At 42.6% G+C, this 25771-nt stretch overlaps 1 protein-coding gene across 4 annotated transcripts in view; it reads left to right on the forward strand.

Moving 5' to 3' along the window:
* LOC135219528 (uncharacterized oxidoreductase ZK1290.5-like) overlaps positions 1-25771 on the forward strand; it is a 334332-nt gene that overhangs the window by 112693 nt on the left and 195868 nt on the right. For all 4 annotated transcript variants that reach the window (XM_064256366.1, XM_064256363.1, XM_064256364.1 and 1 more), the window contains exon 3: positions 8777-8900. In XM_064256366.1, coding sequence (XP_064112436.1) covers positions 8777-8900 — 124 coding nt within the window. The remainder of the gene's footprint in view (positions 1-8776; positions 8901-25771) is intronic.

The following is a 25771-nucleotide window of genomic DNA, read 5'->3' on the forward strand; positions in this document are numbered from 1 at the left end:
TCTTGAAAACTTTTTGTATGTAGAGCAGTAAAATTTTTCGTATTGGCTTTCGTAACTTTGATTTTTCGTAAGTTGAGCCTTTCGTATCTCGAGGTACTACTGTATTTGTATGGCCATAGAATCCCATGTGTAGAACAAGCACACTTCTTAGGCCTAGTTTTTGACAGTAGATTGACTTGGGTCCCCCATACCAAACATATAAAAGCAAAGAGCCTAGAAGCTCTACACATTTTGAAGGTGCTTTCTCACACCAGTTGGGGAGCTGATAGAAATCTTTTACTAAAGCCTCATAAATCCTTAATCTTGTCAAAGCTGTCATGTGGTTGTAAAGTTTATTCTTCAGATTCCTCGTCTAACTTAAAGATTTTAGATTCAGTGCATCATTCAGGTATTCGTATAGCCACAGGAGCTTTCCGTTCATCACCAATACCTAGTATGCTAGTTGATGCAGGAGAGATGCCCCTTGAACTCTATCGCCAGTCATCACTACTTAGGTACTGGTTTAGAGTGCAAAGACTCCCCAAATCTCTGGCATTTCCTGTGGCAAATAGAAATATTTTCAACGGTTTTTATGAAAGTCATCCAAGGTATCCCACTCCTTTTAGCTATAGAATTAAAAAAATTTTAGAGGATACAAATATTAAAAAATTTCCCATTATCTCCTTTGTGTATCCCAGTACTCCTGTCTGGAGGTTACCTGATGTGAAATTCTGCAGGTACTTCAGTGGAGCAAAGAGGGATAAATCTGATGAGGAAATGAGGGCCATATTTTTAGAGCATGTATCAGAGCATGTAGATACAAGTTTTATATTTACTGATGGCTCTAAGTCCAATGCTGGCGTTGGATATGGAGTTTTTAGCAAATCTTTTAATTGAAGAGGTGCACTTCCTTCTGTTGCCTCAAACTTTACAGCTGAATTGTATGGCATCCTAGTAGCACTGGAACATATTACAACACTCCCAGTGTGTAGCTACACAATATTTTGTGACTCCAAAAGTGCCCTACAGTCCCTGGAAGTCTTTAATACTGATCATCCCTTGGTGTTGAAAATCTTGCAGTGGATTTTCTTGCACCAGTATTGAGGGAGCATTGTTTCTTTTTGTTGGGTTCCTGCCCATGTGAACATATCGGGAAACAAAGAGGCAGACAAGGTAGCCAAATCAGCTGCGCAAACTTTGGTACCGAGAAAATGCCGTTCCATATCGTGATACATTCTTTGATAGTACAGGCGGCCCGCGGTTAACGTCGCAATCACTCAACGGCGAATCGGTTTTACGGCGGTCGTCAAAAATGTTCATTAAAAAAATAAGGCATTTTAAAGGTATCTTTACGGCACAAATTTCAGTTAACAGCGCCGCTAGCGCCGTTGTCTAACGAGTTCATACATTTGTAGAAATGCCGTTCAGACCATAAAGGTTATGCAAATTATATTAACAAATTTTATGGAGAGTTATTACGTAGGTATTAGGGTAAAACATATGCCTCTGACACTGTTCTATGCCGAAAATATCGAGTTACATAAGTGCAAATTTAGCTATGGATGTGTCGATTCATAAATGTTCATGTTCATGCTTTTGTTTAAAGTGTGTATGAAAATGTATTACGTGAAAGGCATTTTTATTTCTGTACAGAAATATGATACAAAGGCAGCTTTTGAAACTGCCCTTCACGTTATGAAATACGATATTTTTTCATGTTCTTTCTTGTAAGCCGCCGCCTGCCGCTCTTCCGAAAATATCGATTTAAAAAAAGTGCAAATTAGCGATCGATGTGGCGATTTTATAAATGTTTATGCTTTTATGTTTAAAATGTGTATGAAAATGTATTACGAATAGGGTATTTTTATTTCTGTGCAGAAATATGATAAAAAGGCAGCTTTTGAAACTCCCCTTCAAGTTATCGACTACGATGTTTTTTTTCAAGTTCGTTCTTGTATGCTGTCGTCTGCCGCTCTTCCGAAAATATCGAGTTAAAACGAGTGAAAATTTAGCGATCGATGTGTCGATTTTTCAAATGTTTATGCTTTTATGTTTAAAATGTGTAGGAAAATATATTACGTAAAGGTATTTTCATTTTTGTACAGAAATAAGATACAAATTAAGGCAGCCTTTGTAACTACGCTCCACGTTTTCAGGGGATGGTTTTTCATGTTCGTATTTGTCCGCCAGTTCCGAAAAATGCATTGTGTTATTTTATTAATTATGCATCTTTTCCATAAATCCTTTGAAAAGTTATACATTATTTCACTGTATCCAAGAATATTGTATGTATTCTCATATTATTGTATTTTAAAATACTACGGCAAACTTAAGCCCGTATTCCGCAGAGCGGCCAATGTTGCGGTTTGAAATCAGCTGATGAATACGAGTTTGTTTCACCATAACGCAATTCTGAGCAAATGCTCTTGCTTCTAGTTAGCATAAATGAATATCTATATACTTGATTTATATGAGACAAAGTTATTTTTCCTTATACAGCGTGTTTTTAGGTGGAAATATTTATTGAATATGTCTCGTTGTGAATGTGAACTACTATTTTTTTCGTTAACAGATTACGTTGGCGGCATGTTTATTGCGTAAAAAATTACGTGATTCCGTTCGCAATAATCCTTCATATCATTGTAATACGAACTTTACGTTATTTATCTTATATCGGCGTGAAACCAACAGTAAAATGTGTTCTTTCAAGCACAGTAGTTTTGATAAAAATGATTTTATCCCAATTTTATCTTCAGTTGTGTGTGATGGCAGACGTTTACTGCAGTTCTATCCTTGTTGCCAATGTACGATAATAGTCATTAGCAGCTTGAACAGTTTTCTCAGCTTCAGTTATAACTAGGTTTAAATTTAACTGTATATTTCCCGATTGATCTTTAATCTATATTGATCTCTGATCTATAGCGAATAAAGTTATTACATTAAGATATCTCGGTTCTATTCTATACATAACGCCATTTATAACAAATACGGCAATGTTGCACTGTAGTACGATGATCGAAATACAAGCCAAACAGATGTTATCCAGTTCGGTTGTACTTAAAAAAAAAAAAAAAAAAGTCGTTTCTCGTTCGGTTGTTCATGGCTGTATACGTTCACGCAACGAGTATAACGTTAAAACCATACTTTCATCATTCTCTTTTGCTGTTATTGAACTTATGTAACTAGAAGATGGATAAAGTTAGGCCATTGTAATTTGATCTCTCATAAAATCGGACTATCGTAAGACTAATGATGTAACCTGAACACTACAGCTACCTGTACACTGTATAAACTTTATTATATCTTTACATACTCTAGACACCCACATGTACTGTACAGTAAATTCTATAGTACTATACTGCATAAATATAATTTTACTTGTTGCGCCGTTGTGGGATTACGGCGCCTTTGACTGGTCTAGAGTTTCGAAAGAAGGTGTGCGGCGGCCGTAGGCTTTAAAATCGCTCAGGGTCGAAAATCGCTTGGCGTCGGTGGCCAGGAACGGAACCCCTGCCGCTAACCGAGGGCCGCCTGTATATGGAAATCTGTCCAGCATTTATGGGCACTTCAGTGGGACAGAGTAGGCCCCAATAAAATGAAAGAAATTACTAGACAGATACATTCTTGGAAATATGACCTAATACCAAGGAAGTGGGAGGTTGTATTGTGTAGATTACGTATTGGCCATACGCGTTTAACTCACGGCTATCTGATGGATGGGGAGAATGAGCCCTTCTTTGACGATTGCTTAGTTCCACTGACTGTTAGGCATTTGCTGGTTGAGTGTCCCAGTCTAGTGGAACTTAAGAATCATTTTTTAGCTTATAGTAGTGAAGCAGGTGGTAATTATAGCATGGCAAAACTGTTGGGAGAAAGCATGTGTGTTAATAACGTTATCTCTTTTATCAAAGAAGCTGGTCTTCTCAAATATATCTGACAGCTGTGCTGTCTTAGTATATACTTTTTTCCCCTTTTTTATGTTTTATTGTTATTTATTCAGATTAATTAACATTTCTTTTTATTAGAATTTTATTTGATCAGAATTTTATTCATATTTTTATCAGAAATTTTTTTTTTTGTTTGTAAATCAAATTTATAGTGTCAAAAAAAAAATTATAATATATTAAACAATATTTTTAAATAAAGTTAAAAGATCACACTTGGTATTCGGCGTTGGTGACCCTGGTAGTTGTGACGCCAGAAAACCCACAATCAATCAATCTTTATCCTGGGAGATCTTGTTGTTCAGGGGTTTTGAACAGAGACCTGTTCTACAAGGGAACTCAAGCCTCCAGCAGGGGATGTTTCACTTGTCCTGAGAAGCCTCACTTGAGCTCCATTTGAGCTCTTGCGTCAATCATCAGACAGAGATTTGATGCTGAAGACAGTTTTCCTGTTGGCCTTGGCTTCTTTGAAAAGAATGGGGGAGCTTTCTGGCCTAAGTTATGATGTGAAACATACTAGGGGTTGGGGGTCTGTGACCTTCGAGTTTGTTCTGGAATTAGTGGCCAAGATCCAGAATCTCTTGGTGCATGACAACCGATTTGCCTCTTTTTTTTTTTTTTTTTTTTTTTTTTTTTTTTCCATTCCATCTTTGAATGACTTTGTAGACAATGACCTGCAAGAGCTCTTGCTGTGTCCTGTCAAAGCCCTACGTTGCTATCTTAACCCTTAAACGCCGACTGGACGTATTTTACGTCGACATTTTTTGTCTTTCGGGTGCCGACTGGACGTATTTTACGTCGACATACAAAAGTTTTTTTTAAAATTCGCGGAAAAATACTTATAGACCTACCAGCCTAAAACTTTTGAATCACGCACCTTGGGGGATGCTGGGAGCTCACGGATCAAGGTGTTGTTTTGTTTACAATCGTTACGCAGGCGCGCAAGCGCGAATTTCTTTCTTATCGCACTAAAAAGTATCTGTGACACATCTCTGAAATTATTTCATCACTTTGACATAATTTTTGTACCATTGAAAATTAGCCGTTACATAAAGTATTATATATGAAAATGTGCGCATTTTTATGTAGAATACAACAATAAAATACTCATGATTGTAGCTTTTATCAGTTTTGAGATATTTTCTTATAAATAACGATAATTGCCAAAATTTCAACCTTCGATCAACTTTTGACTCTACCGAAATGGTCGAAAAACGCAATTGTAAGCTAAAACTCTTATATTTTAGTAATATTCAATCATTTACCTTAATTTTGCAACTAATTGGAAGTCTCTAGCACAATATTCCGATTTATAGTAAATTTATGAAAAAACTTTTTCCTTACGTCCGCGCGGTAACTCTTCCGAAAAAAATCATACATGCGATTGTGGTAATGTTTGCACCATTTTAAAATTAGCCGTTATATAAAGTTTTATATATGGAAATGTGCACAATTTTATGCACAATACAACTAAAAACAACCCATGGTTGTAGCTTTTATCAGTTTTGAGATATTTTCATATAAATAACGATAATTGCCAAAATTTCAACCTTCGGTCAACTTTTGACTCTACCGAAATGGTCGAAAAACGCAATTGTAAGCTAAAACGCTTATATTCTAGTAATATTCAAGCATTTACCTTCATTTTGCAACAAATTGGAAGTCTCTAGCACAATATTTCGATTTATGGTGAATTTATGAAAAAAATAACATTTTCTTTACGTCCGCACGGTAACTCTTCCAAAAAAATCATACGTGCGATTGTGGTAATGTTTGCACCATTTTAAATTAGCCGTTACATAAAGTTTTATATATGAAAATGTGCGCAATTTCATGTAGAATACAACAAAAAATAATTGAAGGTTGTAGCTTTTCTCATTTTTGAAATATTTGCATATAAATCACGATAAATAGAAAAAAAAACCACGTTCGGTCAACTTTGACTCTACCGAAATGGTCGAAAAACGCAATTGTAAGCTAAAACTCTTAGTCTAGTAATATTCAGTCATTTATCTTCATCTTGAAACAAATTCGAAGTCTCTAGCAAAATATTTAGATTTATGGTGAATTTAAAAAAAAATCTTTCCTTCCCTCCGCGCGCGGATTCTCTGCCACAAATCTCCGAAATGCGTACGTACGTACCATTCTCGGAATATTTGCTCCATTTCATATTAGGCATTTCATAGAGTTTTATATATGAAAATGTGCGCAATTTCATGTAGAATAAAACAAAAAATATTTGAATTTGTAGCTTTTCTTATTTCCGAAATAATTGCATATAAAAAAAATATATATAAAAAAATTTGACATTCGGTCAACTTTTAACTCGTCAGATATGGTCGAAAACTGCAATTGTAAGCTAATACTCTTACAGTATAGTAATATTCAATAATTTGTCTTCATTTTGAAAGAAATTGGAAGTCTCTAGGACAATATTTAGATTTATGGTGAATTTTTGAAAAAAATATTTGTTTACGTCCGCGAGTTACGAATTCATGCATTTTTTTGTGATAATATTTTCTCTGTGTTGCTTTTATTGTTTTACAGTGTGTTATATACCAAAATGATCACAATTTAGTGTACATTACAACGGGAAAAAAAGTAACTTGTTACCTTTAACCGTTTTGCGCACAGCGCGATTTGAATACAATTATATATGAAATTTCGTTTTTGTGCTATCATATATCGCATTATTTATATATGATAATGATAATTTTTTTCATTTCTGATGGTTGCATACTAAACGCCAGCCAATGTCAAAAAAAGGAGCCAAAAATGAACTCTTAATCTTGAAAACTAAGCGTGCTGTGATTTTTTGAAAAAAGTATTTTTTCCACTTCCGCGCTCACTCTGAAACACATCCGGCACACGGGAGACAATTTTTTTTTTACCGCTTCGGGGTAAGAGGGTTAAAGGGACTCATAATCTAAGACCTAGGTGTCATAGGCTTTTTGTTAGCACTGGTTGGTCCAGAAAAGAAGTTTCCAAGAATGCCATTTTTTTCTGGATACATGAGGCAATCAAGCAGGGTTACTCGTCTCTTGATGGTTCTGTCGCCGAGTCGGTGCAGGCTAGAGCACATGACATAAGGGGCATAAGTTCCTCTCTAGCATTTAAGAACAACTTTGCTGTTCATAGAATTTTGAGTGCTGTTACCTGGTTGTGTCAGTCCATGTTCACTTCATTTTACCTAAGAGATGTTGCCTACAGGTCTTTGGACATGTTTTCCTTGGGCTCTGTGGTGGCTCCCCAACAAGTTGTGTAATTCACCTAGTGCCCTTCACCAAGCAATTTTGTATCTTACTTATGATAATTGTGTGGAAGAGAGAATGAATGAGTTGGCTGGTCTCTTTCTTTCTCTTTGTTCCTTTCTTCTTCCTACGGGCGGGTTGAGGAAGACACATCATACTCTGGACTGGTCTGATACAGGTGAGTAAAAGGTCATACTGATAGTTGTTTTGCTTTATGTTTTTGAAATAACCAAACCCTCCATTCAGTAACAAACGTCTGTGGCTATATGGTTGTTATATGAGTAGTTAGAATTTTCTTTGGTTTCCTAGATGCAGTGAATCTGCTCATATATCATTGTATTTCAACCCAGATGGCTGAGTAGTTAGATATCAGTTTATATATCTTCTCATGAACATTGAGCCACTTTCTTTAGAACTCGTTCTTCTAGGGAGGGTGGTCAGGTGGGTTAACTCCCAGCCGGTTTAGGAGGCTTGTACCTCCCAAGTATAAGTCTATCCTATTGGTAAGACCGAAGGTTTGTTCCGCATATGAACAAATGACAGATTTTTAGTCAATTTGTATTTTTCATAGTTAACAAACCAGAGACCTTAACGTTTTACTGCCCACCTCTAGTCGCACCTCTCTTTTAGTATAACTCCTGGGTTGGGGAGAAGACTGAAGCGTCACAAGGTCCAATGCATGGTCTCTGACCAGCTATCACCTCGTATGCGCAGAAGTTGCCAGATTTCACAGATTCCTTGCTTTACAATCTTTGATTATATTAACCGGTTACCAGCTGGCACTTGGAAATTATACTATTGTTGAGACCTCAGGTCTGTTAGCTTTGAAAAATACAAATTGATTAAGAATTTGTCATATTTACCAAGTAATTATGAATAAGAGCCCTCCCTCCCACCCTCATATGGGAAAAGGGCGAAAACGATAGAACTCCTTGCTAAAGTTGTTCCTCTCTTACCCTGAAAGTGGGCATGGCTAGTACCTACACCGATACTAGCACTACCACAATTTTCAAGATTTTTTAGCTGTCGGCAAGTGAAACTGTGAACAATGCAATTAGCATGTACTTGGTAAATAAATATATAAAACATTATTTTATTATAAAAATGTAATTTTTAAAAAATTTTCTGACTATTATACCTTCTTTTATTTGGAATTCATTTGTTCATCACAGATTTTATTAATTTATTTGGGAACTTATTTTGCTGTGAAGTTACAAAAATATGGCCAAAACACTGAAGCCCAAGGTTGCATGACCTTTCGATGGTTACTGTACAGAAACAATAGCTAGACTGGTGATGGGAAGTGAACCAACCAAGGAAGGTTGATGATTCATTCTTCAGATCATCTTCATATGTTATTGCTTTCTGAGTGGCCCTTAGTTGGCAATTCATGCATTTGTAATATTATGCAGCTCACTCATTAGAAATTGTGCTCAAAATACACAACATGTTATCCCAAGCAGTTTCCCATACTCAAATAGAATAAATAAAGTGAATCAGCTGATTGAAGTGTCCCTCTTGAAGTATAACTTCAAATAATAATTTGCTATTTTCTTTTTTTCTTATGAAAAAAAAAGTCTTATCTTGTTCATGATTCTTTAGGATTCTGGGGTTCCAAGAGAAGAGGTGTTTCTGACAACAAAATGCTGGCCAACAGATTATGGGACCAGTGCCACTCAAGAAGCATTCAGTGGTTCATGCCAAAGACTGGAAGTAAACTATTTAGGTTAGACTTTTTCTGATTTTAAAATATTTTGCCATTAATGGTTCATAAGTTCATATATGTACCTATGTTGGAGGAGTATTAGTCTTTCAAAATAATTTAAAATTTGGTCTTGATATGTATGAATGATTAAGTAGTTTTTTTAATAAATTTAATTTTTCACAGACAACAAACCTGAATTCTTAATGTAAATTGCCCACCTCTAGCCGTCCCTCTGCTAATCTTGGGTTGGAAGAAAAACTAAATGCATCACAGGGTTCATGTGTGGTTGGTGACCACTCCACCTCACCTGCCCCTGAATTACAGATGCCACAGATTCCTTGCATTATAGTCTTGATTGTTTTAAACTGGTTTCCAGCTGGCACTGGAAGATTTATCCTATTGTTAAGAACAAAGGTTTGTTAGCTATAAAAAATACAAATTGATTAAAATTAGTCATGTTTCTCTATGTTATATGTGTATAAGACATTATTAATACCTCCAACAGGTTAAAAGAATCTCTGATCCATTGATACTTGTTGTGACACCAACTTGCTACTTTGTAAATCTTGAAAATTTTCTAAGCTTCATGAAATAGTTCACTTCGTGTCCCAAAACACTGTATTTTTGCTCATTCATCAGTCAGTCATGTTGTGGATTGGTACTGTGCATATCATCTACTTGAACAGTGTCAGCACCAGTGAGTGATCCAAATTCATTCTCTGTCATTGTTGGCAGACTGACCCTACATCAATGGAAAACTTGGATCTAGCCGTAGTTCAGTTCCCGTCTCAGTTATTATTAAAATGATCAGATGAGGAAGTTTGTTAGTGAAGGAGATTCGAGTGAATGGTGCCCTTCATACACAGACTGATGTCATGTGTCAAAAGCAGACCAGATTGAAACTCAGTTTCACTTTTGACACTTTCAAGTTAGCATATTTGTGGTAAGCAGTTGTACTATAGCCTAAAAGTCAGTAACTGGAGGGAGGAGTTGAATTGAACAGAACATGCAACTCTAAAATATCATGAAAAAATCTAATTTATTGGGCTTTTCTATGGTATCAGGAACACTTTAATTTGATAGGAAGAAAAAATTGCTCACATCACTGTGATATGATGCTTAGATATAAGATAATAGTATAAAATGCAGAGTAATTAGATAATAGTATAATGCGCAGATTAATTAGATAAAAGCTCTACAGCCATTTATATAATGGAGAATACTTCCAAGTTCTTTTATAGCAGAAATGGCACAAAATCATTTTTCTTTTAGGTGTGTAATGAATCTCATAGTGGTCAGGGACAATATCAGTACTACTAAGAATTTCCTTTTGTGGCTGCCACAAAATTTGACAATGCCTTAACCAGACATAGCTGAGGAAAGTTTAGTTACAAAGTACAGGCGGCCCGCAGTTAGCGGCGCAATCACTTAGCGTCAAATAAGTTTTACGGTTGTCGTAAAAAATATTTATAAAAAAATAAGGTATTTTAAGGTAATTTTATTGCACAATTTTCGGTTAACAGCGCCACAAGCACCTTTATGTGTAACGAGTACATACATTTGTAGAAATACCGTTCAGGCCATAAAGGTTATGCAAATGATATTAAACATTTTTATTGAGAGTTATTACATAGGTATTAGGGTAAACTATGTACCCATGATGCTGTTCTATGCCGCCACCTGCCGCTCTTCCGAAAATATAGAGTTAAAAAGTGCAAATTTAGTGATCGATGAGTTGGTTTATAAATGTTCATGCTTTTATGGTTAAAATGTGTATGAAAATGTATTGTGTACGTATAGGGTATTTTTATTTCTGTACATAAATATGATACAAGGCAGCTTTTGAAACTGCCCTCCACGTTATCAAAGAGGAAGTTTTTTAATGTTCGTTCTTGTCCGCCGCTGTTCCGAAAAATGCATTTACAAATCATGTGGTTATATTTTATTAATTTGGGAGTTAATTATAATTCTTTTTGTTAATGAAACTTCAGCTTTTTGTTAAAAGTTTTCATGCTTTTATGTTTGAAATGTGTGTGAAAAATGTATTATAGGGCACTTTTTTTATTTTTGGACTTAAATGATACAGTGGCAGTACTCATATCCATTTGAAATCTTTGTAACAGCCCTTTACATGATGAAGAGAATAGGTTGTTCAGTCATGCCCGAATAACAAAATTTTAATTTATATCATTGAGTCATGTTTTTATAACATAAATTATATTTACAATTGTTGCATAAATTGATTTTAAAAGACAAAACTCACGTATACATTCGATTTTGCAACACTGCAATTTGTTTGATTTTTCCATGGGATAGAAGTAGTACTTAATATAACTGCAACTTGGTCGATTTTTTGCTTTGTTACTCGAGGAAAAAATTGAGGTATGACCGTATGAGCTCGAGGTGCTGCTGCTATGTAGAAGGCATAGTAACTAAAATTAAGATAAGCACAGAAGAAAAAGTAAATATGTATGCATCTTTTCCATAAATCTTTTAAAAAGTTATACATTACTTCACTGTATCCAATAATATTGTATGTATTCTCATATTATTGTATTATAAAATACTATACTAACATAGCAGTCAATGTTTTGTTTTGGAAATCAGCTGATGGTGAATACGAGTTTGTTTCGCCATATTTAATCCAATTCTGAGCGAATTTTCTTGCTTCTAGTTAGCATAAACGAAATCTAGATACTTGACTTGAATGAGACAAGATCATTTTTCCTTATACGTACAATATGTTTTTAGGTAGAAATATGACTTGAATGCATCATGTTGTGATTGTGAGCTAAATTTTTTTTTTATTTTGTTAGCAGATTATGTTGGTAGCATGTTTATTGAGTAAAACAATTATGTGATTCCGTTCGCAATTTTCCTTTATGTCATCATAATATGAACTCTATGTTATTTATCAGCGTGAAACACAGTAAAATGTGTCTTTCAAGCACAGTAGTTTTGATAGAAATGATTTTATCTCAACTCTGCCTATGGTTGTGTTTGATGGCATACGTTTACTGGGATTTTTATCCTTGTTGCTGATGAACGATAATAGTCATTAGCAGCTTAAACAGTTTTCTCAGCTCCAGCTACAACTGGGTTTAAACTTAACGGTATATTGTTCCAGTACGTATACAAACCATCGGTCCTTTTACAATAGGAAGGTAACTAGCAGCAGCTGGAACGGTCGTAAGCTTTGAACAAGGGAGTTCGGTAGTTAACTGCTTGTCCGACAGTGCTCGCGCAGCACGACTGGAAGGTGAAGAACCACTTTTGCTTTCGGCCGTGTGTGTGTGTGGAGGACGTGTTCGTCATCGCTCTCTGCCGGCTTCATCATCGTATGCTTTGCTTTTGTTGTGAATTCTTCAACTTGGTTTGTCAGTGTTTGAAAGTGAATTGTAAGTATGTACTGTCTTTTTCATCTTTTATTACATTGATTTTATGGATCATCGGACATGGAGCTATCCCCGCGCCCCCCCCCATCAACCGTAGAGTGTGCCCGGGGGTGGAGGGCCGCAAGTGCGGGTCTTCCGCTCTTTTCCAAAGATTGATCCTCATTTGCACTCGGTGCCGAGGGCGTGAATGCTCTCGGCCCAAGCCTTGTAACATTTGTGTAATTGGTCGGAGGTGCAGTGGGTACTGTACAAGGGTGGGAAGAAGCGTAGGCCTGCCAAGGAGTCGTCAGAAGCTCTCTGCTACTCCCTTGGTTTCGGACACTGCGTCTTCTTTCCCGCCCCAGACTCAGCTCCCGCAGTTGGCACCTTCCCCTTCGGGTGGGGTTTCGAGGTCCTTCTCTTCGCCCAATCCGTCGAGCGTAGAGGAGGGCGCTCGTTGCCCGACATGCATTTGTATTCAGGGTATTCCGTTCGCTCGGGTGGGGCTTCCCCCCCCCCACGAGGGGAAACTCCTCCCAACTTCTGACTGTTGCTTCCTCAGGGCTCCTGCTGCAGGGGACGACCTTGGCCAGGTGTGGGTGTTGCTGGGACTTCAGGGCACCCCGAGCGTCCAGGGGCTGCTCCAGCATCTGGCGGAGGCTGTGCCATGACCACCATTACACGATCTCGACTCCAGAGTACGCTGCCCCTCCTCACCTGTTTTACACCCCTCTTGTGATGTCTGTGACGCCAACGGCCGCCATGCAGGGCCCGATCGGTGCCGTGCCGAGGAGGGGTGTGCCTCTCCCTCTCGGGTTCTTTTTGCTGCCAGCCCCGGTCTTCCAATGGCCGAAGAGCTTGCCCCTGGACCTGCCGCCGGTACCCAGGATGTCGCTGGCTGCTGCCCCGTCTCCTGGAGTACCTGCCCTGTCTGCCGTACCTGCCGCTGCTGCTGTTCCTGCTGTTTTCTGCACCTGCCAACGTTGTTCCAGCCCGCGGTGTTGCTGCCCCAGCCACTGGTACTTCCGGACAGGTGCAGCCGAGCCCTGTTGCTCCGGCAACAGCAGCCCCGGTTCCATCCTGGATGGAGGACTTGACGTCTGTCCTGAGAAGCTAATGAAGAAGAAGAGGAAGGTGTTGTCATCGTCTTCTTTGTCGCCTGCTGCCGCCTCTTCCCCTTCGACTCCCAAGGCTTCCAAGCCGAGGAAGAAGAAGGCTGCCTCCTTCCCCTCTAAGAAGGCTCCTTCGGGAACTTCTAAGGGCCCATCTCACTCGGGTGGGATGGGGGGGTCCTTCCGCTGGTCCTCCTGCTCCTTCGTGAGCAGGGCCCGTCTCTACTTCCACAAGGAAGAAGACGACGGGGACCAGAGGAGTACCGGCTAACCGGTACTTCCTCGCCTGGTGTAGGGGCGCTGCCGCTACACCAGGTTCCGGCTCGTCCTCTCGTTCGCGAGAGGTTCCGAGTGTACGGGCGCCCGCGGGCGACTGTGCAGCCAAGGCCCAGACGTCCGAGTTCGCTCGGCGCCAGGACCAAGGGACGGAGCAGAAGGCTGGCAAGAGCTGCTCAGGTGACTCAAGCTAGGCCAGCAGTCACTCTCGTAGCGACCAGCTGGTTACCAGGGTTGCCGTGGCGGTCCCAGACTGGCCACAGGCTGAGGCTGGTAAGAGGTCCCCTCGATTGCAGGATCCGGCCTCGGCTGGTTCCAGCGGTTCGATGCGCCGTGAGAATGGGCACTGGTCGTATGCGCAAGTGGCAGGAGGAGACCGGGAGGGGTCTGCCGCTGTTCCTCCTTCTGAAGGAGGAGGGTCTCGGGAATCGCTCTTGCTGGAGGGACTTGACGTTCCTACTCCTCAAGATGTGGTCACTCCTGAGATCCAGAGGAATTTTGCTGAGGTCATTGCTCTGATTCATCAGCACAACGACCTCGGGGAAGGATCGCCGTCGGGACCGTCGCCGCTGCTCTCGGTCTAGCCGCTCCAGGCCTGCAGCTCGATCGCCAGTGATCTCATGAAGGCAGGAAAACCACTGGTCCAGACCAGCAACTCGACCATCACCGTGGTTGATGATCGCCACAGTCCTCCTAGCCTACCGGTTCTGCTGGTAGGCAGGGGAGGAGCTCTTGTAACAGCTCCCCTGACATAAAAGACCGACGCTCCGTTCCTTGGTCCAGCTTTTCTCCACAAGAAGCCGCTGGTCCAGACCTGCAGCTCGATCGCCACCCGCTTGCAGTCCTCCCAGCCTACTAGCATGTTAGTAGGCAGGGTAGGAGCATCAGGTCTCCCTCACCTGTCCCTTCAACCTCCTTAGGCTACACCATGAGGAACGAGGCAAACAGGAGTGACCGTGAGGGTGGGCGGCTGGCAAGGACGAATGACGCTTCCCAGACTCTTGGAGGGACCATCACCGCTGTTCACGTGACGGTCTGTCTGGACCACGCATTCAAGAGAACAGGGCGCGCTCCCCCTTCGGTCCTCTTGAGAGGTTTTGTCCTCGATGAGGACTGGGACGTGTCGGAGGACGGTAACGGCTCTCCTGTCTGGTGCTCACTCAGCCCCACCCAGAGGACGGTCACGGTGGCGGCAGACGCTTAACCTACAGTACGAGTTCGTAACTATCCTCGGGAAAACGTTTTCTCCTGATGAAAACGTTTTCCCATTGCGGCGATGGCTGCTTGTACTCACTTCTCCAACTGCTAGTTCCGCTGGGAAGGCGAGGGAGTATCCAATTCCTCCCCCATTCCCTCTCTCCCTACGGCTACGAGGGAAAGGGGAGGGATCCTGCAGAGCGTTCTCTGTAGGATTCCATGTTGGGGACTGCGTTCCTGGGGGAGACCTTCGGGTCCTACGTGACGTAAGTCCCCATCATTGAGGAAGGATCCTGCCCCATCCTCGATTTCTACGGGAATCGGGAGGACCACCAACCGATGATCATCGGACGAATTCGGTGGGGGTTTCGCCGAGCGCTTAGAATTCTTCGGAATTTCTAGCACTCTCAGAGTGTTCTGTTTTTTACGATCTGCAAACACTTGGGCGAAACCACGGTCCAGAGTGGGCTAGACGAGAATCCCAGATAATTGTTACTACGATAATCGGGCAACTCGCTGAATGCTCGAATTCCTGGAATTTCTAGCGTTTGGAAGAAGCACTATTGCTGAAGGAAGAAATATCTCACAGTAGGCGGCCAACCATGGGATAGAGAAGAACGGGTGGGAGCATCCAGTTTGGCTTGAACTATCGTCTTCGGTATTCTGTTATCACCGTTGAAGCTTTCCTTCTGGAAAGACTTCTCTTTCACTCTCTTCATTAGAGAATGAAGGGTGTCAGCTTCCAATCCTTATTCTCACTCCTCGAATGGAAAAGAATTTAGGATGGAGGTCTTTGTACAGGAACCTACAAATATACTACGTATATTGCCCTCGCGACATGATTCTGTTAATCAGTTGAATTGTCTGGGGTGTAGGCACATACCGTAGTTAACTCTACGGATTGTGACCAAGACGAATAGTATCTTAATTGAACTGTAACTCGGGACTGCCTGCAACCTCCCAGGAGTTACCAGTTTCGATTTTGAGATACTTATGGTATTGTTACGACAACACCACCTCAGCTTTTGTATTCACCGAAATCCGTTTCGTTTAAATACAATTGCTCGAGCGTATTTTTTTTTTTACGCTCAATGGTTCAAGCCGAACGCATTCCTTCTTGGAATGGATTACCTGGCAACTCAAGATGACTAGTGAGCGAGAGCTAACGGTGTATTGGGCTGCCTGCCACAGCCCAGTACCAGCTGGCTCTCCGAGATGAACGGTCGGTTTATGTCTCTCTCCTCAACAATGATTGACTACCGAACCGTATCTCTGCCCGACAATCACAGACTTAGGTCTCTGATTGACTGGGATTCTCGCATACATGAATGACCATCTCTACTGCATCGCCTTGGACATTGCGAGAATTCTCGTATTCGTAGGTGTGCAATTGTTCATTGTTCACCCCGAATTACAGATGTATAACGGAAGACATCGCCTGTTCCCCACCCTGCAAGCTCTACTTCCAACTATATTGTCCTCCCTGGATAACCTGAAAGAAGATGATGATCAGCCCATGAGAAGCGGTTCTGCAGGCAGTACATCCCTGTGTTTTCATTACTGAAAAGCGCCCCGCTTTCATTGCAACTACGACTTCTCACCGAACAGCAACGAAATAGCGGTTTAGCGTTTTCAGTCCTTTGTAAGCACAGGTTCAGAATCTTGAGAATTACTTCTCTCAATTCGGCTGTGAAGACGTAGGTTGCATTCACCTTCCACCTTCGTCTTCAACAGCAGTGTTGTTTCTCCTTAGCTGAGATTCAACTACTATGAGAATTCTGTCTTGCCATCAGGGACCTCGGTCTCTAGTAGGCAATTGACTTTCGCCTGTTGGGCACATGCCTTGAGAGAATCATCGCCTCGCCGTTCGGCATCAATGGCAAACAAATAGACGATTTGTATGGTCTCTCGGCATACCCCTTTAAAGGCGAAGGTCACATGATTTGCTCGGATGCTTGGACAGCTTGCCTCACACAACCGAACGCAGTCAGTCGGCAGCTGTCAAAGCGCCCAAGTCAGTCACAAGCTACGCTGTGGACTTAGTTCGGTTGTTCCAGATCAATCATTACTTTGTCCTACTAGCTTGTCCCAGTACCCATACCATCGACACCCACCATGGAGTGTCGGTGTCCTATCCACCACAGAGACGGAGAGACTTCGCCGCACGGGGATACGAGACCCCGAGAGACTTCGCTGCAATGGGATACGAGAATGCGAGACACTTCGCTGCAGACGGATAGACCAGTATGGGTACTGGACATCACCGAAGATTATGTCAAGAAGAGGGATAGGTCATAGCGACTATTCCCTTCTTTTCCTCTTGAGGGAACTGCATGGCTTTTCCTGCGAAGTTAAGCAACCAGGGGATGGGGATCTGTGACGCTCGATTTCGTACCGAACTTCGTAGCGAAGACTCAGAATTCTTCAGTCCCTGCCGATCGGTTCGAGTCCTTCACAGTCCCCTCCCTAATGGACTTCACTGGCTTCGATGCGAAGGAGATGCTGCTTTGTCCTGTGAGGGCGCGACGGCGCTATCTGAAGAGAACTCGACACCTCAGGTCTGAGTGTTGATGCCTCTTCGTTAGCACTGGGATGACCAAGAAAGAAGCATACAGGAACACTTCCTTTCTGGCTGGCAGATACTGAAGGCAGGGGTCTGGTCCAACCAGACCATATGCACCTCCTTCTACCTTCAGGATATAGCCCACAAGTCCTTGGACACTTGTTCCTTAGGACCCGTGGTGGCTGCTCAACACGTTGTGTAGCTTACCCAGCACCCGAGCGGACAGAACAGCATCGCATCCTTGTGTGACTGCATGAAGGGATAGGTGAATGAGAATGTGACTGGCCTTCTCTTCCCCATCTTTTTCTCTCCCTCTACCTGTGGGCAGAGGGACGCGGTCGTCACTACGCTTGATCAGGAGGCGATGCAGGTAAGCTACTTGACCGAGCCCCATCCTATCCCTTTCAGTTGGGATAGGAGCGATTATCCACCACTTCCCCCAACAAGGGAGGGGAAGTGGAAGCCAACCAGAGACAACCCATGACTTCATATTGCCTCTTGCAATAGGAACAAGTTCTTGCTTGCTAGTTTTAAGAGGTACGCTTGCCTCCCTCTTATTACTTGGGTCCAGAGGTCTGACCATTGATCCTGGGGTACATACCCCGATCAATTGGGCAGAGGCTAGGATCCCTCCCTCTGCTCTTACAACCAGGGAGGGAATCCAAGGTTGGGCGAACACCAGTCTGTTCTTAAGACCCAGATTCCTCCCACCAAGAAGTGAGTCTTCCTATTGTAAAAGGACCGATGGTTTTTATACGTACTGGAACAAATGGCAATTTGTCGAAAATTGCATTTTTCCTAACTATACAAACCTGAGGTCCATTACATATAGTCCAACCTCATGCCACCCCTCACTCTGCGTTTTTCCTGGGCCTAAAGCAAAAGTGATTCTTCACCTCCCAGTCGCGCTGCGCACGCACTGTCGGACAAGCAGTTAACTACCGAACTCCCTTGTTCGAAGCTTACGACCGTTCCACTGCCGCTAGTTACCTTCCTATTGTAAAGGACATCAGGTTTGTATAGTTAGGAAAAATGCAATTTTTGACAAATTGCCATTTTCCCTATTGATCTTTGATCTAAAGCGAATAAAGTTATTACATTAAGATATTTCAGTCCTATTCTACATTACGTCAGTTATACCAATGACAGTATTTGTTTACTATAGTGCGAGGGTTGAAATACAAACCAAATGGATTTTGTTATCCAATTTGGTTGTACTTAGAAAAAAAAGTTGTTTCTCGTTGGGTTGTTCATGGCTGTACACATTTACGCAACTAGTATAATGTTAAAACCATACTTTCATCATTATCTTTTGCTGTTTTTGAACTGATTCAACTAGAAGATGGGATAAAGTTAGGCTATTGTAATTTAGTCTCGTAAAATCGGATTATCGTAAGATGAATTATCGTAACTTGAACACTATAGCTACCTGTATACTGTATAAAACCTTATTATATCTTTACATACTCTAGACACCCAAAGGATTAAAGGTAGACTTTTTTCACTTTACAGTATTTCTGGGTCGACCTGTGTTTGCCGGTGAAAAGGATCCTGCTATCCACTTTTCTGATATAAATACTTTCTAAATATACCAGAGAAAAAGCTAGCATTGGTATGCAGAGGTTACTACCCTCGCACGAGCACCCAAAGGGCGTCGTGTATAAAGTTCAGTGCGTGTGAAAGCCACTATTCACAGGTCTCCTTCCATTTAGAGTATTCCTTCTCAAAATCCTCACATGGGGTGAGCCGTGCCAACAGCCACACTCACACTGCCTCTGTACTACCACTACCGACGCCCGATGCGAGCGCCCTCACTCGATTATCCTGTTAGAAACTTTCCCACCGGTAAACACATTTCTTGGTTCTGTGGTTTTCTTGCAGATTTTACTTGCTATTTGATGATGGCTTCTTCCCAGATGTCACCAACACCTAAGTTGAGTACCCCAGTTTGTATTTTTCAATATATTATGAAATTGGAGTTCTTTTTATGGACCCTTGAGCCCATAGAAAGTATGGCGGGAACACGGCGTCACCGCCATTTTTAATGCCACGAACAGGAACGCGTGAGTTTTGGGTACCAGTTTTTATTATTTGATAACTAGCTATGGCTAGTTTTAGTATGAGTACCCTTTTTCCCGTGTTTTTTACACTATATATATACTGTAGTACATGTCATTAGATTAACATTCACGCCCGCGTTGTAATTAGCAGTTTCTATATTTTGAATTAAGAACATAATTCAGGGGAAGGACGATTAACTTTCTTCCCCCACCTAGAGGTGCATACGTAATCTTGACATGTTCTTATAGTTACAGTATTATATTTATTTACTTCAATTAAGCAGGCGGTATTGCCTGCAATGAGAAAAGAGAGAGAGAGAGAGAGAGAGAGAGAGAGAGGAGAGAGAGAGAGAGAGAGAGATAAGGCTTCTATTAGCATTATGTTTTCGTCATTACAGCGTAGCCTATGGCGCTTTTTGGGAGAGAGAGGGAGATACTGGTACCTCCTCCCTCTCTCTCCCCCCCTTTTTTTCTCGTGTTAGCCTTCTCCCCCTCTCTCCTTCTCTCTTTCTACCCTTATAAATATATCTATAACATGTGCTAGTATTTTACAAATAGATTAAAATATACTAGTATTAATTCACTGTAGAGGCTGAAGAGTTGCTATCATAATCTGACCGTGAGTAGTCACTACTCCTATTTAATTTCTAAATTATAATAAAGCTCCTTAATTGAAACGTCAAAATTCACAATCACTTTGATTCGATTAAATTCGATTTCTAAAAAGAGTATGATTATTGGTCTTTCTTCGAGCTGAGCTAAGAAGAAGTTATATAGAGGTATGTGTAGCCTAGATTGAGCGAAGCTTGGTCCTAATGACCACGGTCAAACAGCCGGCACTGGTTACCCATGTATAGTTGGTTTGTTATCTTTACAACTCTCAGATTACCTCATTATTGTAGTAAATTCGTTAGTCCATTATGTGAGCCATGTTCTTGCACCATACAAGGTCTGGTTATTACTGACTAGCCCTTTTTGTTAGGCTATTCCTCTCGTTCGAGCCCCCTTCTGGTCGTAATCTTACCACAGTGAATCATGGTCTCAGTCACTACCATCCTATGAGGTAGCCTAGGTCTCTGATAAGTGACCACCCTGGTCGATGTTCGTACCACGACAGACCATAGGCCATGTCGCGTTACCACTCCTGCAGGTGGTAGCCTACACATCGACTGTTGGGTGGCCACCCTAATCAATGTTAAGACCAATCACGACGAGCCAGGATTCTCTGTTAACTAATACCCATACAGGGTAGGTTACATATACGACCAGTTGGCTGGCCACTTATGATCGGGTAGGTAGTCAGACTTCCAACCGAGGCGTGCACCCTGTGCTTTGAGCTAGTCATGATCTTTGTCAATGACCAGGTAAGCACTACATAACCTTCTTTTTTCATTGTTTACAAATTGAGTATATATTGCATATTCAATTTCCTATATTTTATATTTTATGAAATAAACCAGATATGGTAGGAAAGTTAACTCCCCTTCCTCTCTTACAGACGGATGAGGGCAGCTGCCAGTTGGCCAAAACGAACCTGAGACAGTGGGTCTCCGGGTATGGGCGGAACGCTCCGTCCGGGTGCCCCTACGTCCTGGACTACAGCCTGGGGACTCGCCTCTTCCCAGGTTCGCCATCAGCTTCGGTCGACGCAGGTCTGGCGGCTCCCCTCATCGACGCCATTCGGGCCGCGACAGCCCCGCTGCCGGACGATCGGGACCTAGTGGGAGACGTCGCGGCAAAAAACATTCATATGGAACCAATGGCCCTGGATGAGCAGGTAAGTGGCAAGGTAAGCGAGGCAGGTAGCCTCCTCAGTCCCACTCTCTCTTCCTCTTCCTCTTTCCGGGGCTTTACCAAGTCCACCCCTACTACTTGGGACGGCTCGAGATCTGTCCGTCCCAAGGAAAAGTCCCTTAAGGCAACTAAGTTGTTGCCTAAGGTACACAGGCCAGCTCCGCCAGCGGCGTCAGAGTTGTCTCCGGCCCCTAGACCATCGACTTCCTCTGCAAAATCGCCTGCTGCCAAGGGTTCTCTCTCTTCTAAGGGATCGAGAACAAAGTCCGCAAAATCTAGGGCGGCGGAGTCAGCCCTTGACCATGATCTCCTTGCTAACCTTCTGATGTCGAAGGTTAGAGACGCAGTCGACGAAAGATTCAACTCTTTGAGGCGGGCCTCCGGTTCGGAGATCTCCAGCCAGTCAGTATCGGACATAGTGGCTGAGCAGATTAAGCCCATAAAGGAGTTGATGGCGGGTTTGCTCCACTCCAGATCTCCGGCGCTAGCCTCGGAAGTTCTGGACGCCTCAAAGTTGCCACCATTCCTTAAGAACAACCCATGGCGACCGCCATGCACGCCCCATACGTGGATGGCAAACTAACCCTAGAGGGTTGCGGTACCTGACCACTGGAGGACTTTGAGTTCTACCCAGAAGGCCTCCAGTTTCCCTTCAAGGGGTTCGCCAGACTAGCGGAGCATGCGCTGGTCAGAGTGGACAAAGTTCCTAAGGAAACAGTAATCTTTGCGAAGGAACAAGCCCAAGTTGTCTGGGCTCGTACTCTGGCTGACTGGGAGTGCGTTAACACCAGGTTAATGCCTCACAAAGGCTCCTTCACCATGTTTGTGACACCGGACGAGGTTCCGTCTCCCTGCACAGACAAGATTGCAGAGTTAACCCTCCAAGAAATCATGGAAGAAAAGCCTCTCCCAATCTTGAAGGAGACAGAAGCTACCTCCCTCCTCATACCTGCCAACAGAGACTTCTGGCAAGATGCTCCGGCCACATTTACGGTCGGCAAATTAGATTCGGACTGTGCCTCGACCTTGTTCTCCGATAAGCTCCCCATGGTAAAATCTGAGTTTGAGGCTAGGACTAGACTGGCTAGATCTATCAACTCCGTTGCCTCAATGGAGTTGGTAGCTTCTATTTACAAAGACGAGCAGCTCTTCCAGGTCTTGACAAAAAGTCTGCTACAGAGTTACCAGTTGGACCTATTCGATTTTGGTGTCGCAAGAAGAGCTTGCAGGAAGTACGTCTTGGCGGAGGCTACTATTAGGCATGAGCCTAATAGACTAATTAAAACCTCAATCTTGGGCGAGAACCTCTTCCCTCAAGAAGAGGTAGATAATGTCATGAGGGAAGCCTCCAGGGCTAATCAAAGTCTCCGTGTCCGATGGGGTCTGCCCTCCAAATGTAAGTTTTAGGCAACCTGGAAAACAAGCCAGGTTTAGAAGAAACAAAGATACTTTGTGCAGTATAAGACTTCTCGCCCTCAACAAATGGCACAGGCAATGCCCCTTGCCCAAATGTCGAAACCGACATCAAAGGCCCAGCCCTAGCAGCAGTTTGTGCTGCTTCAGGCTCCACAAGGCCAACAGCATGTAACCTCTGCAGCCCTAATGGCCTCCCCTGCCTTCAACCCCGTCTATGAAGCCAGCGGTTCCTTTCGCGGCTACAACCGGCATGCCAGTAGTAGTAGAGCCAGAGGCCACTCCCGGCTACGTAGCGGGTCTAGAGGTAGGGGACTCTGCGGAGGCAGGGGCTATAAGCCCGCAACAAACCAGTGAGAAGTATCAGGTAGGAGGGAGGCTATACAGGTTCCGAGATCATTGGACTTTCAGCCCTTGGGCATACAGCATAATCTCCAAGGGCCTGGGTTGGAAGTGGAAGGGAGGATTCCCACCACCACCAGTGAACTTCTTCCAGACTCCAACAACAGACTTGGAAGAGTACACCAAAGATCTCTTGCAGAAGAAAGCCATAAAGAGAGTAAAGAGCCTAAAATTTCAAGGACGTCTGTTCACTGTCGCAAAGAAGAACTCATCCAAAAGAAGAGTCATTCTAGATTCCAAACTCAATTCTTACATTCTTTGCGACAAGTTCCGCATGCTGACAGTCTCACAGGTGCGGACCTTACTTCCCCGTGGGGCCGTCACCACCTCTATAGATCTTACAGACGCTTACTATCATGTTCCGATAGCAAGGAACTTCTCTCCATACCTAGGCTTCCGACTAGGCAACAAGGCGTATTCATTCAGTCATGCCATTCGGGCTCAACATCGTGCCCAGAATATTCACCAAACTAGGAGAGACAGTAGTCCAGGAACTCAGGACCCGAGGAATAATGCTGGTAGCCTACCTAGATGACTGGCTCATTTGGGCAACCACAGTCGAGGAATGCCTCAGATCAACAGCCAAAGTCATAGAACTCTTAGAGCTTCTAGGATTTCAAATAAATAAAGAGAAGTCGCGGCTGGAACCAGCTTCCCATTTCCAATGGCTGGGAATCCAATGGGACCTGGAGGAACACAAGCTATCCCTTCCACCTAAGAAGGCCAAGGAGATAGCAGCGGCTACAAAAAGATTTCTCAGGAACAAAAAGGCCTCTCGACGTACCCAAGAGAGGATCCTCGGTTCACTACAATTTGCGTCAGTAACAGACGTCCTACTGAAAGCCAGATTGAAAGATATCAATCGTGTCTGGAAGAAGAGAGCCAACAATCACCTCAGAGACAAACTCTCAGTAATTCCATCTGTACTGGCAGAGAGACTTCACCCATGGTCGAAACTCAAGAATCTAACCAAGTCAGTGCCACTGCACTTCCCTCCCCCATCTGTGATGATTCTTACAGACGCGTCACTGAGTGGTTGGGGGGGATACTCTCAGCACCAGAAAACTCAGGGAACATGGTCAAACACGTTCCGCCAGTTCCACATCAATGTATTGGAAGCCATGGCAGTTTTTCTAACTCTGAAAAAGTTATCACCACCCGAGAACAACCATGTGAGGATAGTCTCGGACAGCCTAGTAGTAGTCCATTGCCTAAACAGAGGAGGCTCCAGAACAAGCAAAGTGAATCATGTACAAGTAGCAATAAGGGATTTTGACGAAGGAAAAATCTATTTCTGGGCAAGGGCCCGTGTCGCCCAGTGAAATATCCTTTTAGTTCATATTTCTAAGGTAAATATGACTAACATTACCAGAGAAAAACTAAAATGGGATGTCAGAGTATTCTGACTCGCTCACCCTATATAAAGAGGGTGTCGGTATGGTTTCTGGGGCGAGTAAAACCACTACCACGGGCCTCTTGTCATTTAGATCCCTCCTTCACAAAATCCTCCTTCTAGAGAGAGCTGATACACAGCCCACGCCAGTAACTACTACTACCAGCGCTCCCACGCCAACATGAGCGCCTCTAGCAGCCATCCTTGAAGTTAGAAGACCAAGCTTGGGCCCAAGGGTGGGTGTAAAAAAAAACAAGTGGGGGGATTTCTCTAGGCGACACGGGCCCTTGCCCAGAAATAGATTTTTCCTTCGTCAAAATCCCTTTTCTGGGCTCAGCCCGTGTCGCTTCGTGAAATAGTACCAGAGAAATGGCCACAAGCTTGAGGAAATTCAAAATACTATAAGGTAATAAGAAAAAACCAAATATATTAGACGAGTATAATCTAGAGTAATAATTACAGAAGTTATCGTATATGTACTTAAAATAACTTATGGTAACTTATGTTAAACTTATGAAAAACAACAGGAGTTTAAAACTAAACTTATGCTAACTTACGATAACTTAAAACTAGACAATGATAGATTATATACAGATGTGAGTAATCCTAGCATAAAAATAAGGAAAACATCACGATATAGCCTTTTTGGCAGCTAAGGCTCAAAACAGGGTAGAACCTGGTGGCAGGATTACAGGAAGGATGTTAGTGAGACGGGTAGAAAGGAGATCTGGATCTACGACTAAACTACTTAGACAGTGTCAGGAGAAACTGTGTTTCCCGCTGCCACTGCTGGAAATTTAAGAGATTCTAAGGATTTCAGGTAGTGGCGTCTGAATACTGTCGGCGACTTCCAGCCTGTGTACTTTTTCAGGTCATCAAAATTCATGTGTTGGAAATAATTGATTGAGATGGCTACTGCCCTAATGTCGTGGACTTTGGGGAACGAATCTGGGTTGGCTTGTTTAACCCTCTTACGCCGAAGCCCTAAAAATCAAAATCTCTCCTGTATGCCGGCGCCGGTTTGGAGTGAGCGTGGAAGCGGAAAAAATAATTTTTTCAAAAAATCACAGCGCGCTTAGTTTTGAAGATTAAGAGTTCATTTTTGGCTCATTTTTTTCCATTGCCTGAAGTTTAGTATGCAATCATCAGAAATGAAAAATAATATCATTATCATATGTAAATAATGCGATATATGGTAGCGAAAAAAAAAATTCATAGATAATTGTATTCAAATCACGCTGTGCAAAAAACGGTCAAAGCTAACGAGTTACTTTTTTTTTCGTTGTATTGTACACTAAATTGCAATCC

The sequence above is a fragment of the Macrobrachium nipponense genome, chromosome 1, assembly GCF_015104395.2.
Source record: "Macrobrachium nipponense isolate FS-2020 chromosome 1, ASM1510439v2, whole genome shotgun sequence".
Lineage (NCBI taxonomy): Eukaryota > Metazoa > Arthropoda > Malacostraca > Decapoda > Palaemonidae > Macrobrachium > Macrobrachium nipponense.